This window comes from Myiozetetes cayanensis, unplaced genomic scaffold (assembly GCF_022539395.1).
Source record: "Myiozetetes cayanensis isolate MyiCay16 unplaced genomic scaffold, myiCay2020 scf3, whole genome shotgun sequence".
NCBI classification, from domain to species: Eukaryota; Metazoa; Chordata; class Aves; order Passeriformes; family Tyrannidae; genus Myiozetetes; species Myiozetetes cayanensis.
Genome location: NW_026087521.1, coordinates 6,287,515 through 6,301,507, shown reverse-complemented (window position 1 = coordinate 6,301,507; position 13,993 = coordinate 6,287,515). Strand labels below are relative to the sequence as shown.

Here is a 13,993-nt window from a genome sequence, read left to right as displayed (position 1 = left end):
TGGTCAGAAAGGCCACCCAGCACAAGCCCCTGGGGTGGGGGGAGCAGAGCCTCCCTGGGCGCGGGTTTGCTGCACCACGGGCACCGCCAGGGCACGGGCCCCGCTGCCTCCCCGGCCTCCATAAGCCCTTCCCACCCCAGGTTCGGCCTTGCCCAGCGCAGGGTCGGATCCCGCTCCGCCCCGCTGCGGGCACCATGGAGCGGCTCGGGAAGCGCTCTGCGGCCCGGCTGGACACCGTCCTGCGGCACCTCTGCCCGCGGCTGGGCGCGGCCCCCGCCCCCGTATCCTTTCTGCCGTGGGCTCGGGAAGGGTCCGTGGGTCCTCCTGCAGGGACACGGGCCCGGGAAGGACACCCAGGCCGAGTCCCTGCCCCGTGTCCCGGTTATGGGGTGGTGACGCGCCGGGGGCCCTGCCCTGTGCGCCGCCCTTGCCCTGACAGCCCCCAGCTGGGATTTTGGGGTCAGCGCCCGTCCCACCCCAAAACCCTCCTGCTGCCTGTGCTTCCCCCCTGAGCTGCAGCCCTGCAGCCCGTCGGGATGTGCGTTTGAGGATCCGTTTCCTCTGGGCACCCCCCCAGCTCAGCCCCCCCAGCACTGAGCAAGGAGTTCCCTGCAGCGACTTCTCCTCCTGGAGATCCGAGGGTTTTGACGTGACTTAGGAGTTGCACAGCAGGTCTCAGGCTTTTTTTTTTTGAAAGGTACAGACTTAACTGGTAGAGCAGCAGCAGGAAAAAACATCAGGGTTTGTTTTGCCAGTGGGATGTGAGGTGGAAATGTTGGAGGCTGCCAGCTTTGTGACACATCAGACAAAGGGAACCAGGGCAGGGAGAAGATTTCGTGTTGGTCTGTCCCAGGGTTCCAAACGTTAAATAAAGGCTGCTTGCTGAGAGTATTTTTAAAACTGCTGCCATAAATCTTGCTTTTTTAAATAAAAATAAATGGTGCTGTTCCACAGTGAGAGCTGAACACTGACAAGTTACCTCTGAACTGTAATAAATAGGAGAAAAGGATGTGATCAAACAGGATGTAGGAGTCTTCAAATATATTAAAAATATGAAGACAGATGGATAGTTGTTGACTCAGACTGCCATAACACAAAGGTGCAAGCAGGAACGCAAAATTAGAAATAAATGCTAGGAAAAACACCCTGATTGTAAAGAGAGAGGAAGTAAGAAGAAGTGCTGCACAAGCTGCTTTTAAATCCAAGTCTTGATGCAAAGACCTTTGGTGTATAGATAAAGTAAACGACAGACTGTAATAAGAATAGATTTATTTGATACATGGTGCATCGGTGCACTGGTTTTGCTTTAATCTCTGGCTTGGGTGATTTGGGTAGGACAGTCTCTTTTCCTCACAGAAAATGCTTCTCCTTTAACAAAAGGAGAGGTGTCTCGATAGCAATTCCAGTCGGCACCAGGGACATGTATATAACACCAGCACTTACCTCCTTAAAATAAGGCAGCTGAGAAAAACCCACATCCCAAGTGCCTGTGGAAGACCTCCATTGCTGCAGCTGTGAATTCAGCTTGGGCACTGCCTGGCTTGGGACACCAGTGAAAAATCAGCACACCAGCTGTAGGAGCGAAGGTTTCCTCAAAATGCAGGAAAACGGGAGATTCGAAAAGCAGCTGCGCCTCTGGAGTGATTTGGGTGTTTGGCTTCTTCAGGTCAAACCCTGGTGCTGCTGGCAGAGCTGGGGCTGTCAGGCCAGGGCCATCTCACCAGGGGCCTGTGAGGTGGTCTCTAAGAGAACTGCACAGGTGTATTGTGTTACTCCTGGATATGCAGGAGTCTGCAGCTTCCCTTGGGGTGCTGCAGGGAGGGGCTTTGGAAAAGCTTCTGAGGATGTTAAGCCTTGCTGTGCCTGTGCTGTAGTGTCTCCAAAAGTGTTTATTTGCTTCTGAGTGGCTCCAGGTTACTACATTGCCTGCACAGCTGGGTAGTGTGCCTGTGAATGTGTTACTCCCAAAAGGATTGTGTGAGGGAAAAGGGGAAAGTTTAAATGTGCCTTTACCAAAATGAGCTGCTGGAGCTGGCAGCTCCTGCCCAGCCTGTGCCTCTTGGTTTCAGTTGTCCAAGGAACCCAAACTTGTCCTCGGAGCATTGCAAAGTGTCAAGGGCAAAACCAGTGAGAGGAAGAGGCACTGCAAGGCCTGGGAGGAAGGTGTCAGATGGAGTCCAGCACTCGGTGGACTTGCCTGCTGTCCCCCAGTTCTGGGAAGTGGAGGTGTTCAGGAGGCCACCACAGCTGGGGCTCAGCCACTGCCTGTGTCTCCATCAGCTGTCTGTGGACATTTGGAAGCCTGAATGCTCAGGAGTCCCATTTTCACTGAAATGTGGTGTGTGGAGCACTAGTGCCCTCAGTTGGGGAATCCCTTGCTCTGGGACCTGCTGTGGTAGTTTCCACTTGGTCTCCCCTTGTCTTCTTCCTTCCTTCTCTCTTCCATCCAGTTCTCAGCCCCTTTTCCTCCCTCTGGCTCATCATTTTTGCCACACGTTTTTGCGTGTTTGTTGTTTCTTCTCCTACTGTATGTGACTCTTGACCAGGTAATGTTTAAGCTTCCTGGTGTGGGGACCATAAACACAGCTGTTGTGAGGAAACCTATTTCTTACTCCTGAAGCATTCATGTTTTTATGGCACATTTGTAAGTCAGTGGTTTACATAAAAACCTGAAGCAGAGATGCATGTGCAGACCAAGAAATCTGCACAAAAATGCTCTTTTTTTGTCCTTACCCCCAAATGACAATTCATTACCATACACAAAGCTCTTGTGAGGCTTCTTTAGCAAGTGGCTTTTAATTGCCCTGTTGATGAGAATGTCTCTCTGCATAAGAGAACACAAGTGTGTTTATTCAACCTGCTGAAATGAATTGAGATGGAGGACAATCCCATAACTCTCCTCCCTTCCTGCTATCCCTGTCAAGCTTGGGAGGGACCAGATCCCTGTAGTAACTACAGAGAAAGGTGAGGGTTTGCATGACCACATGAGAATGTGAAATCCCAGATTCACCCCTAATGTTTTATTATTTTCGTTTTTTTTTTTAAATTACAGATTTTTATTATTATTATTTATTATTTTAGAAGCAAAATAAGCAAGAACATGAACTGAATGTCATGAAGGACAGCACCATCCTTTAAGACAAACAGCACTGTGGGGTCCAGAACTCATGTGCATAGATGATGTTCTGTACTATTTCATCTGATTATATATTCCTTAACTTCCATCCCAGATAAGCTTTCCTACTTCTGCCCAAGTCAGTGCTGTTCCTCATTCGGGGAGGTTTTGGTAAGACCTGTTTTCCTTTGTAGAGACAGAGGTTTTCAGAACTCGGTTCTGTATCCCTGGCCCACATGTTGATTAATAGGCATTGTGCAGCCTTTCACTTTGTAAGGGCGTCTCCTCTGTTTAACCGTAGTTTACTGTGCTTCCTTTGTGTCTCAGCTACACCCTGGACAATGATCTCCTCACCACACAGCAGAGGCAGTTCTATGAAGACAACGGGTACCTGCTCGTCAAGAAGCTCGTTTCTGATGAAGACATCGAGCGCTTCAGGTACGGGGCACTTGCCTGAGGAGCTGGGGGGTCCTGTGTGCAGCAGCATCCCCAGGGAGCTCTGGGAGCATGGAGGTGGAGTCTCCCAACATGGACATTCCCTCTGCTCTGCAGGAGGGAATTCACGAGGATCTGTAAAAGAGAGGTGAATCCACCAGGAGCTATGATTATGAAAGACGAGTCCCTGAAATCCCAGTTTGGTCAGTCTGAAAAAGTGGTTAATAAAGTGCAGGACTTCCAGGAAGACGAAGAGCTGTTCAGATATTGCACTCTGCCAGAGGTAAAACAGTTAAACCCCATCACAAAGGGGGTGGTGGTGGAAGAGCTGTGTGAATGTATCTGTGCTTTAATGCCTATGTGAAAAACCTCTTTTTTTCCCCCCACCTCTTCCAGCTGCACCATCTTCTGTCTTGATCTCCTCCCAGCATCCCTGTTTGTGTGCCATGCCACATCCTGCCTCCTGTCCTTCATCCCAATCTCCTTCTCCTGTACCCTAGTCCTTAGCCAAGTATCCAGCTCCCAGTGCTTCCTCAGCCACCTTTCCTCTTGGTTTCCATGTTTCTAATATTTTTTTCTCTAATGTTTTCTTCCCTGTAGGTCCTCAAATACGTCGAGTGCTTCACAGGGCCAAACATCATGGCCATGCACACCATGCTGATAAATAAACTTCCAGATTCTGGTAAGGAAAACTTGGATAAGAGGAAAATAGATAAGCTGTTGTGCATATGCTGTCTATCTGGCGAAAATTGAACTTAGTGTTTTAGAAAAGCTGTTTAAAAAAAAAAAAAGGGACAAATTAAAATGAAATAACTTTGAAAATTTACAAGGCTGTTTTGGTAACAGCTTATTACCTTGGCTTAATGAGATAACAGAAGAAAACTTATGAGAGTTTTTGAGCTGTGCAAAGACTAAGTAATATGGCAAACTAGGCAGGCAGAAATACCCTAACTGCATCTATTTAAGGAGCAGAATCAATGACAAAATAAGTATATAAATCATATATAAAAGGCTGTTTTGGCATGGATGATATGTTTCCATTTCCATGGGGGGAAAACAAAGCTCAAAAAAAAATCTATTTTTGTTTAAACCTCATGGAAGAAAGCCCATAGGGCAAGGGCTAATAGTGCTGGGTTTACTGTCTGGGGAGGCTGCAGTCCATAAATTGAGATTTTCTTCATTTTTTTAAAGAGAAGGCTAAATAAACATGTACTGGGTGCAGCACAGGCAGGGTTGATTCTGCTTGCAACATCAAGTGCCTGCAGATGGCAGACAGTCTGAAAGTCTTTGTACTGGGGAGGTTTGTGCAACGTGGTGCTGGCTAAAGTTCACAGAAGTGGAGAGCAGCCAAAATTGGTGGTGAAAACGCGGCGGGGGGTTGTTGGTGGTGAAGGCCAGCGAAAGGAGCCATCTGAGGGGTCACAGCCAAGCAGCCTCCTGGCTTTCACTGTGTCCCTGTGCCGTTGCTGACCCAAGAGCCGCCACTGTGGTCCGTTTTGGGGTGGGGTGGAAGTTCCCCCGCTTGTGTCCAAGGCTGTGGTGGGCTGGAGCAGACACCGAGGGCACCAAGTGTCTCCAGCAGGATGTGTTACGACGGTTACACAGGAAGGGAAAGGCTGTGTCACGTCTGTTGAGGCTGAAGGTTTTGAACCTGTGTTGCAGACAAACAGACTTTTCTCCACCCCATGCATCAGGACCTGCACTATTTCCCGTTCCGGCCCGCGTCCCGCATCGTGTGCGCCTGGACCGCCATGGAACGGGCCGACCAGGACAACGGCTGCCTGGTCGTGCAGCCCGGGACACACAAGACCACCCTGAAGCCTCATGGCTATCCCAAGTGGGAGGTACAGTGTCACAGAGGGCTTGGAAAGGGCTGGGAAGAGCTCACTGTGGGGACAGGACGTGCAGGTCAAAGCTGAGGTTTTCAGGGATTTCTATTTTTTTTCTGCTTGTGCAAATACTGATGTTCTTTCGGGAGAGAGTTGCTTGGTTGGCCTCACTCCATGTGACCTGGGTAGATTTGCTTGCCTCTGTTCCCACCTTCACCTAGAAAATGTCCAACATGCCATGGCATAACAGCATAAACACACTATTTTCCACTGCCCCTGCCAAGTCTGAGGGCTCTGTCTCCTGTGGATTTGTTCTTTCCTGGTAGCACATGCACTGTCCCAGAGAGGAGAAATTGGATAGTAAGCAGCTGGATGCAATTAAATATCAAGTACTGTCTTCCTCTTAAGAATGGATGTCTCCTGACCTGACCTGGAGTTGGTGATATTTATACTGGGAGCACAATTGTGGACCCTGGCAGTGGCATCAAGCCACACTAGTGGGATTCCCCGGTGCTCTTCTGTATTCTCCCCAGCTGAGAAATCTTAATTGTCCAAATCCAGCCGCAGAAGATACAAAAAGTATTATTTTTTTGTACCTCAGGCTTGAAGTAGAAAGACTTAGTGGGCAAATAGGCAGGCTTTCAGTTTGGCACATGGAATACACTGCCCAGGGGGAAGCAGGTCCGTAGCTGTCCCTGCTGCCCCTCGTGCTGAGCACCAGCACGAGTTTTAACTGAGTGGCTTCAGTTCAGCCTTTTTTCCCTAGGGTAAAACCAACAAACTTTTCCATGGGCTGCTTGATGAGGATGAGAAGACTCCCAAGGTTCACCTTGTCATGGAGAAGGGGGACACGGTGTTCTTCCATCCCCTGCTCATTCACGGCTCTGGGATAAACAGGACGTCAGGTTTCCGAAAGGTAGGAAATCATCTCTTGATACGATTTTTTTTATATTTCTGATTTAAAAAAAAAAACCTGACCAAACTACCCTGCCTTCACAAGCTCATGAATATGTGAATGAATGTTTTAATGAGGTTTTATCTTCCTAATATACTTTTGCACTCTCTTTTTACAATTTTTTGATATTTTTTTTTGTTTTTAAACATCTGTGTCTTCTGGAAGCAGAGCATGCTGTGCATCTGCTTGAGAAAAACAGAGCAGCAATAAAAATTAGGTATTGAATCTATGTTGGAAGCCTGGCTGGCTGTACTTGCTTTTCGAATAGGTCCTTTTCAGCAGTCCCAAATATCTGGAGCTTCTCTTTCTTCCCCCTGCCTTGGTGGTATTTTATCTCTGGATAACAGGATCCTCCATTATCCAATAAATAATGTTTATTTATGTGATAACACAACCCATTTTTTCTATATGCAATTTGATTACGCGTTTTATTTTTTTATCATGATTATTTTACTCAGGCCTCCTTTGGAGGCCTCAGAAGGGATTCACCCAGGCACCGCAACACAGAGTGCTCTGCTTTTATTTTGTTTTACCTACTACGTGGCCTGTTCTTCCAGCCCCAGTAGCAGCTTATTGGTGATTTCAGAATGAGTGGGTTGTTGTGACTGACTGGGTGCAGGAAGAACCCTCACTGAACACATGGGTCTGCTCCAGCCCTGACTTCCCCTATTCCCGCTCTAGTTGCTGATGTTTTGAGGTCAGGCACTGCAGCTCATGCTGGGAGACTGTTTGGGAGAGAAGGCTAGGAATAAGAGCATGTCAGCAAGCAAGAGTATTTCTCCAAGGGGATACTCCCAGGAGAGAAGGAGGGCTCTGAGAGGAGGAAGGGATTTGCTGACGTGATCTGTAGGGAAGGAACGAGGTGTCCGCAATCTGGGATCCAGCGGTCCTTTGTAATCCATGTGACAGTGAGTGATGATGCCCCATTTCCTCACACAGAGCATAAGCTGTCACTTTGCCAGCTCAGAGTGCTACTACATTGATGTCAAGAACACGACTCAGGAGCACCTGGAGAAGGAACTGGAAGAAATGGTCCGCAAGAAATACAACGCGACTTCCGTGGAGCTCAAGGTAAGACTTGGCTCAGCACCCTTTGTTACAAACCAGGCCAGTTCTCTTTCCCAAGTCTCCTGTGGCACATTTGTGCTCTTTCCTATGCCCAGTTTGGCAGGTCAGGCTGTGCCAAGCAGAGGTGCTTGGCAGGATAAAAGACCTGCCTTTCAGATGACTTGCAGGGTTTTTGGGGGCCTTTTTCCTCATAATGCTGCTTCTTGCTACGCTGGAGAAATGGCCTTGCTCTCTGGCAGCTCTTTCACATCCCTTGAGCTCTAGAAGTTCCTCCTCCAGCTCTGCTTGTCAAAATGGGTTTTTTGAGCACCTGGATCCTTTCCAGGGTGGCTGAGTTGGTGGAGATTAGATCAGCATTTTGTTGTAGCAAAAGCAAGGAGGATCCTCAGCCCCTGCTGTTGTGATGGCTCAGCTCTGGGGCTACTCACACACACTTTTACAGCATTTGAGAGGGTCTAGACTTCATACAATCATAGAATTAAGGTTGGAAAAGACCTTTATGATCATTAAGTCCAACCATGTCATCCCACTGGGACAGGATTAGGGTGAAGTCGTTGCCAGCTTTGCCCTTCACTGCATCTCCTGGTTCATGGTTTATTATGGGCAGTCTCTCTGAACTAGAGCTCTTTGCTGTTATATTCAGACTGCACAGTGTGAACAAAAAGATGTGGTTGTTTGCCCTGAGTTTGCAAGTATAAGAAGGTGCAATAAATCCAGTGCTTGCCCGGTTTGTATGTCCACGGTTCTTCCAGTTTCCCCACCCAACGATGGGTGGATTTTCCTTTTAAAACAGGTAGCCACATCTGACTGCAGTAACAGACTGATTTTTTTTTTGTTTATTTTTTTTGTTAAATATAATCCCACATCAGTTGTTTAGACTTGAGGCTACGCTGGGTTTGTCCGCAGTGATACACATCTGCCTCAAAGAAAAATAAAATAGGGGACTAATGGACTCTGGCTGAATAACTGAAACCATTGAGTAAACCAGAAAGCAAATCTAAATTCTTCGGGGATCCAGCCACTGAAAGAAAAATAAACCTTGTTACTGTGGTGAAAGTGTTCTGTATTTCTTAATCCACAGCAGTTCCCTAACGTGCACAGCCAGTGTCGAAATAGTGAAGTCTAGATGTAATAGGCAGCAATTGTCTTTTAAAATCTACATATTTTACGGTATCTAGGGCTTTCTGGACGAGAGAGGACTTTCTTTTTCACTTTTTGCGGTTTTTGTTCTGTTCTGCTTCTTTTCCCCCAGTGTGCCTCGGTATGGTGAGGTGCCCAGCTGTGCTTTGCCTCATCTTACAGGTCTGTAAAGTCACAGCGTGCTTGGCTTTCGGTTCCTGGGGTTAATTAGGGACACAATCCAGACTGATACATGGTGAGGCTCTCTCCTTCTCCTGAGTGGCAAAGAGGTTGTGGCCATACAAGCCTCAGGGAAGAGTCTGTGCTTTCATGTAGCTTTAAGCTTTTTGGTTTTTTAACCAGAGTTGGAACTTTGTCCTGGGGGAGTGCCCAGCTCTTATTTCACCTTCACAAGATGCTAAGGACGAAGTAATCCTCTATTTCCATCTCTGTAAACTGGAATCCTGGTCACTGTTTTTGTTGATCCTCAGGGCTTTTGCCTTGTCTCATTTTTTGTTTTGAAGGATATCTGGAACTTCCGAGCTCGGCTTGTGCAGGGGGAAAGAATTAACCTGTAGAAGACCCTGTGAAGGGCAGGATGGAGAGCAAGCACCTGAGAATGAGCTTCTCTGGGGGGGAGACTGCAGACCCTGCCTGGGCAGGCAGAATTCCCTGTGCTTTGTTGGCCTCTGTAGTGGTAACTCAGCCAAATGCTGCATCGCAAAATCGTTCTATGCTAATACAGAATAATTGCACTGAGGTTGGACGGCAAAGAAAACCTAATCTAGAAAACCAGATTTGCTGTGGATATCTTAGAGAAATCGAGGAGTTAAGGTCTTGAAAGAGCACCTTGAATTTCCTTGATGTTTTTTTTTTCTTGTTTCTTAAAAGTTTCCCACGTGACACACCTTTGGAAAGATGCTACACTAACGTGAGGTTTTATGCAAGAATTTCCAGCGTTCCCAACTTCCTTTTCTATGAAAAAAAAAAAAAAAAAAGGAATCTAGAGTTTCACACGCAAGCCTGACATGGGAAGTTATTAGTAGAGCTGATAAAGATGGGCGTGTTGGTACCAGCAGAATCAATGGTGTAAGGAACTACAGAAAGGGAAAGCAGCAATTACTCATGTAGAAAAATGGGATTTGTGGGCAGGAGTGTCATTGCTGGTGGAGTTCCTCAAACATGTCTTACTGTGGCATCCTACCTGACCGAGCACTGGCAGAAGTGTCTGATGGGCTTGGGAGGTACTGGGCCAATGAACCAGCCTCCCATTGGCCTTGCACAACTGATCCAAGGCTGTGTGAAGTGAGGGAACCCTCCTTGGAGACTGGTGGGACTGGGAAAAGGTGCCTTTTGCTGCTGCCAGCTCGAGGAGATGGTTGGATGCTCCCTGGGACACGGTGGGGTGGAGGTTTGTGCACTGAGAGGATCCTCTCGCCCTTGACAATGTTTTTTCTTGCTTTCTGAGAGATCCTTTTGCTTTCAGAATCTATTTTTCGAAATACAGAATAAATCAGAACCGAATTGCACTTGAGGGCTGTGTTGTGTTATTTCTGCTGCTCAGAAAGTGGTGGTGGGTGTGTCATCAAACACCCCAGTGCAAAACATCAGCTCTTTTCTATTCCCCTTTCCACCCAAAAAAAGTGCCAAAACAGCACCAAAGTCTTGACTGACAAGTACTCATGGCTCCTTCTACCCTGTTTGGTGCTTCTTCCTCTGCCTGCATGTTTTCTTGAGCTGTTTGTATGCTTTTTGAACAAGGTGAGGTTTGAGCCGGGTTATTGCGTTGATCCTGAACCCTTGGTGGTGGGGTGAGGTGTCTGGGCTGTGCTTCCCACCAGGAGACAGACAAATCCTCTGGTTTGACCACGACACCAAGAATTTTGATGAGGGGGGAGACTTGAGGACAGACTCCCAGCCCTGCTTAGTGGGTGACTTTGAGTATCCTGATTCCTGCATCTCTTCCCAAGCCTTTATATAACCCTGGCACTAATCCAGCTCTTGGGGAGGACATGGATCCAAGTGAATGATTTCCAGTGAGTTGGAGACCCCTGTGCTGTCCTTGCTGAGCTCTGGCTCACACCCTAACTGGTGCTCTCCTTGGGATTTTCTGTGAGGACTTGGTCTATCCCGTATGGTTCACAGCACAGGATTCATGGAGAGACTTCAGTGTCTGGTGTTACTGGTGCAGCTGAGTTGGCTGCAGAGGGAGCTGTGACCCCAGAGAAGAGCTACAGGTGTCCTTCAGATTCCCAGGGTTTCCAGACTCTGAATTCCTCTTACTAGAGTTGGGGGAGAGAGAAGGAAAGGAAGAACTTCAGCTTCGTTTTTAAAAGTTTGTGCATCTCTGCCAGTGGATTTAGGCTTGAATTCCCTCTTTCAGAAAAGCAAACCCATCAGAGATCTCGGATATCATCTAAACTCAGCAGTTGTCCCACCTGAGGAGAGACTTGTTTCCTCACTCTGTCCTACAAGAAGAGCCTGGGGAGGACTGAGCTCAGGCCTGCTCTGCTGCTTCCTAGCAATGCCAAGGAGTCTGATCCCTGCCCCTGAAACCACTCTGGGCAGAGCCAGATCCAGATCCAGCAGGGCTTCGTGTCTCCTTCTGAGCAAAGCTACACACTCCTGAGTGCAGGACCATGTCCCTGAGAGTGGGATCTACAAGCACTTCCTCATGGGATGTGTGAGCAAGAGCTGGAGTCCAAAGGATTCTCCATTAGTTCATGTAAATGTGACCTCCTGTGTGAGAGATCGACCTGGTAAGTCTTTTAAGTGTTTCTGTTCCCACCCATCCCAGCCAGCAGAGATCCTGCAATCCCAGGTTTCCGAAGCACAGGCCCCACTAGTGGGAATTCATGGCTAGAAATTAATCTCAGTGTCCAGCACTTGGTTTTCTGTGTAAAACAACCCCACAGCCATTTGTCTCCTAGGATATGATTTCCTGGCAGTACCATGCCACTGATTTGGGTCACTGCAGAGGGAGAGCTACAAGGTCTCACCAGCCCTCAGGTCCTCTTTGAATCACCACCCTGGCAGAAGGAAGGGGAGGAGGAAATGAAAAGCAATAACTAACCGAGTCACCTGCTTCCCCAAGCCTAATGTTTCTTCCAGGAGGAAGCCCAGTGCACCACGGGCCCATGAAGAACAAGTGCAGGAACCCAAGTGCTGTCCCCAAACACGCTGCCCATCCCTCAATGATTTTTGCAATCCTAAAGTGACAAACTATTTCCTTCAGAGAGGGTTGGGTTTGTTTTGGGTTGGGGTTTTTTGGATTTTGGTTTTTTTTTTTTTGCTATCCTGTGAAAAGTTCATGTGCTAAAAAGGAAGAGCCTGATAAGAGAAGGACCATGTTCAGCCTCTGGTGAACCAAAACACGGACCACTCTGCTCCTGGTCCTTGCAAGTGCCTTGATCTGCAGGCTGTGATGTGTTGTGATGAAGCCACATTCCCAATTGCCTTGGCGAGACCTTTGCTCTTACTCCTGTGACTTCATCCCCAGCTCTGAACTGAGCTGGGAGGAAAAGCAACATTTGGAGTTGGCTTCTCCCCTCAAAACTGCACAGACAGCAGGAGGCTCAAACCTGCTGAGGTTTGAGGGTTTGACTTCCACAGGGTGAAGTCTTTCTCTTTCTTGGTTGGCTGGGGTGAGGGGGTTGTATGGAGAAGCCTGGATTTCCTGGCTCCTTTTCAGGTTTATACTGAAGGAGTTTTCCCTGAAGAGCACAGGAACCAGGAGGAGATACATGGATTTGGAGAACTACAAACGACTTGTTAGAACAAAGGTCTTTTTGATTTTTAAATTTGACAATGTTCCCGAGCATCCTGTGAACAATAAATGAAGTTATTTGAATCCTGATCTTCACCATGCCAGTCTCTCCAAAAGTGTTTATTTGCTTCTGAGTGGCTCCAGGCGTTACACTGCCTGTGCAGCTGGATAACATGCCTGTGAATGTGTTATTCCCAGAAGGGCTGTGTGAGGGGGAAAGTTTAAATACTCCGTGCCTTTACCAAAATGAGCTGCTGGAGCTGGCAGCTCCCTCCCAGCCTGTGCCTCTTGGTTTCAGTTGTCCAAGCAACCCAAACTTGTCCTCTGCAAGGTGTCAAGGGCAGAACCAGTGAGAGGAAGAGGCACTGCAAGGCGTGGGAGGAAGGTGTTGAGATGGAGTCCAGCACTCGGTGGACTTGTCTGCTGTCCCCCCATTCTGGGAGGTGGAGGTGCTTGGGAGAGCTGGGGCCCAGCCCCTGCCTGTGTCTCCATCAGCTCTGTGGTGCCCTGAGAAAAGAGAAGGGGAAGGACCCTCCTGAAGGTTTTGTGGTGCCCTGGACATCTGCAGATCCTGCACAGCTGTGAGTCCCATTCCTGCAGAAATTGGGACCCGAAACACGGGGTGAAGCATTTCCCTCCTCTCGAGCTTGGTGCAGCAGTGCCCTCCACGTGGGTGTCCTTTGCTCCAGACCAGCTGTGGTGCTTCCAACCCAGCTCTCACTGTCTGCTTGTGCCCTGTAAGTGCCTCTTCCTCCTCCTTATCCCCTGAGTATTTCTCTTCTTAATCTCCCTCCTCAGCTGCTGCTCTCACTCCCTTTTGCTTTCCCTTCACCCACCACTGTTGCACTTGCACGGGCTGTGTCCTGCTCACACCTCGTGTGACTCTTGCCAGGTAAGGTTTAGAGTTTCTCTGTGTGAAGCTCCAATCCACACACAAAGCAGTTGTGAGGCTTCATTAGCAAGGGGGAGGGGTTTACTGTCCTCCGGGGCAGACTGTGCTCGCTCTGCCTGGCAGGACACAGTCCAGTTTGTTTAAACTTGTTAAAATGAGTTCCTGTGCTTTCCCTGTGAATTGTTAGGAGTGGTGTTATTTCGCTGCAGTGATGTTTTCATACTCTATTTTGCTTGAGTGATTACTCCTTAATTTGTAGTCCAGATAACTGCTCCTGCTGCTCAGCCAAAAATGTTTTGGTAAATTGTATCTTTGTGCATACAAAAATCAAAAATTTAATTTCAACTACTACTTAATTATTTTCTTCCAAGTGCCCTCTGTGTCTGCTGTGGGGAGGGTTTCTCGACAGCTCTCCCTGGGACAGAAGGAGATGAATCCACCAGAAGGTTGTGATAATGAGACGAGATCTGCAGACCCGACTTCATTCAGCCTGAAAAAAAGTTGGTAAAGTGCACAATTTCTGGGAGGATGAAGAGCTCTTCAGATCCTGTACCCTGCCAGAGGTAACAAGCCAGAAGGGGACACTGGTGGGAGAACCCAGCAGAGGTTTGTGAACATACACATGTTTTAATGCCAAGGTGAAGGCAATGGCCAAGCTGGGCAGGTCAGACTAACCCTTCTGGAAGGGTATGTGGTGCTGTAATACGTGCTCTGTCCAATCACACATGGATTTGTACTTTGTGTTCATGCTGGGGTTGTTACCAGCAGCAGATTCACACTCGCTTTTCATACAACAAGAAATGTATGTAACGTG

The 13,993-nt window shown here is 48.1% G+C and overlaps 1 protein-coding gene across 1 annotated transcript; it reads left to right on the top strand.

The window, feature by feature from the left end:
* The first annotated feature begins 143 nt into the window (after positions 1–143).
* Positions 144–10,050, top strand: PHYH (phytanoyl-CoA 2-hydroxylase). The gene is made up of 9 exons (XM_050324284.1): positions 144–281; positions 3,231–3,286; positions 3,443–3,553; positions 3,668–3,833; positions 4,151–4,232; positions 5,213–5,394; positions 6,146–6,295; positions 7,274–7,405; positions 9,046–10,050. Exons 1-9 carry the CDS (start codon positions 195–197, stop codon positions 9,097–9,099), a joined length of 1,020 nt encoding a protein of 339 aa, XP_050180241.1. The 5' UTR covers positions 144–194; the 3' UTR covers positions 9,100–10,050.
* Positions 10,051–13,993: the final 3,943 nt, after the last annotated feature.

Coding starts and splice junctions, on each gene's coding strand:
- PHYH (XM_050324284.1), top strand. CDS start 195: ATGGAGCGGCTCGGGAAGCGCTCTGCGGCCCGGCTGGACACCGTCCTG. Junction 282..3,230: donor TGGGCGCGGCCCCCGCCCCC/GTATCCTTTCTG, acceptor CTTCCATCCCAG/ATAAGCTTTCCTACTTCTGC. Junction 4,233..5,212: donor AAATAAACTTCCAGATTCTG/GTAAGGAAAACT, acceptor CCTGTGTTGCAG/ACAAACAGACTTTTCTCCAC.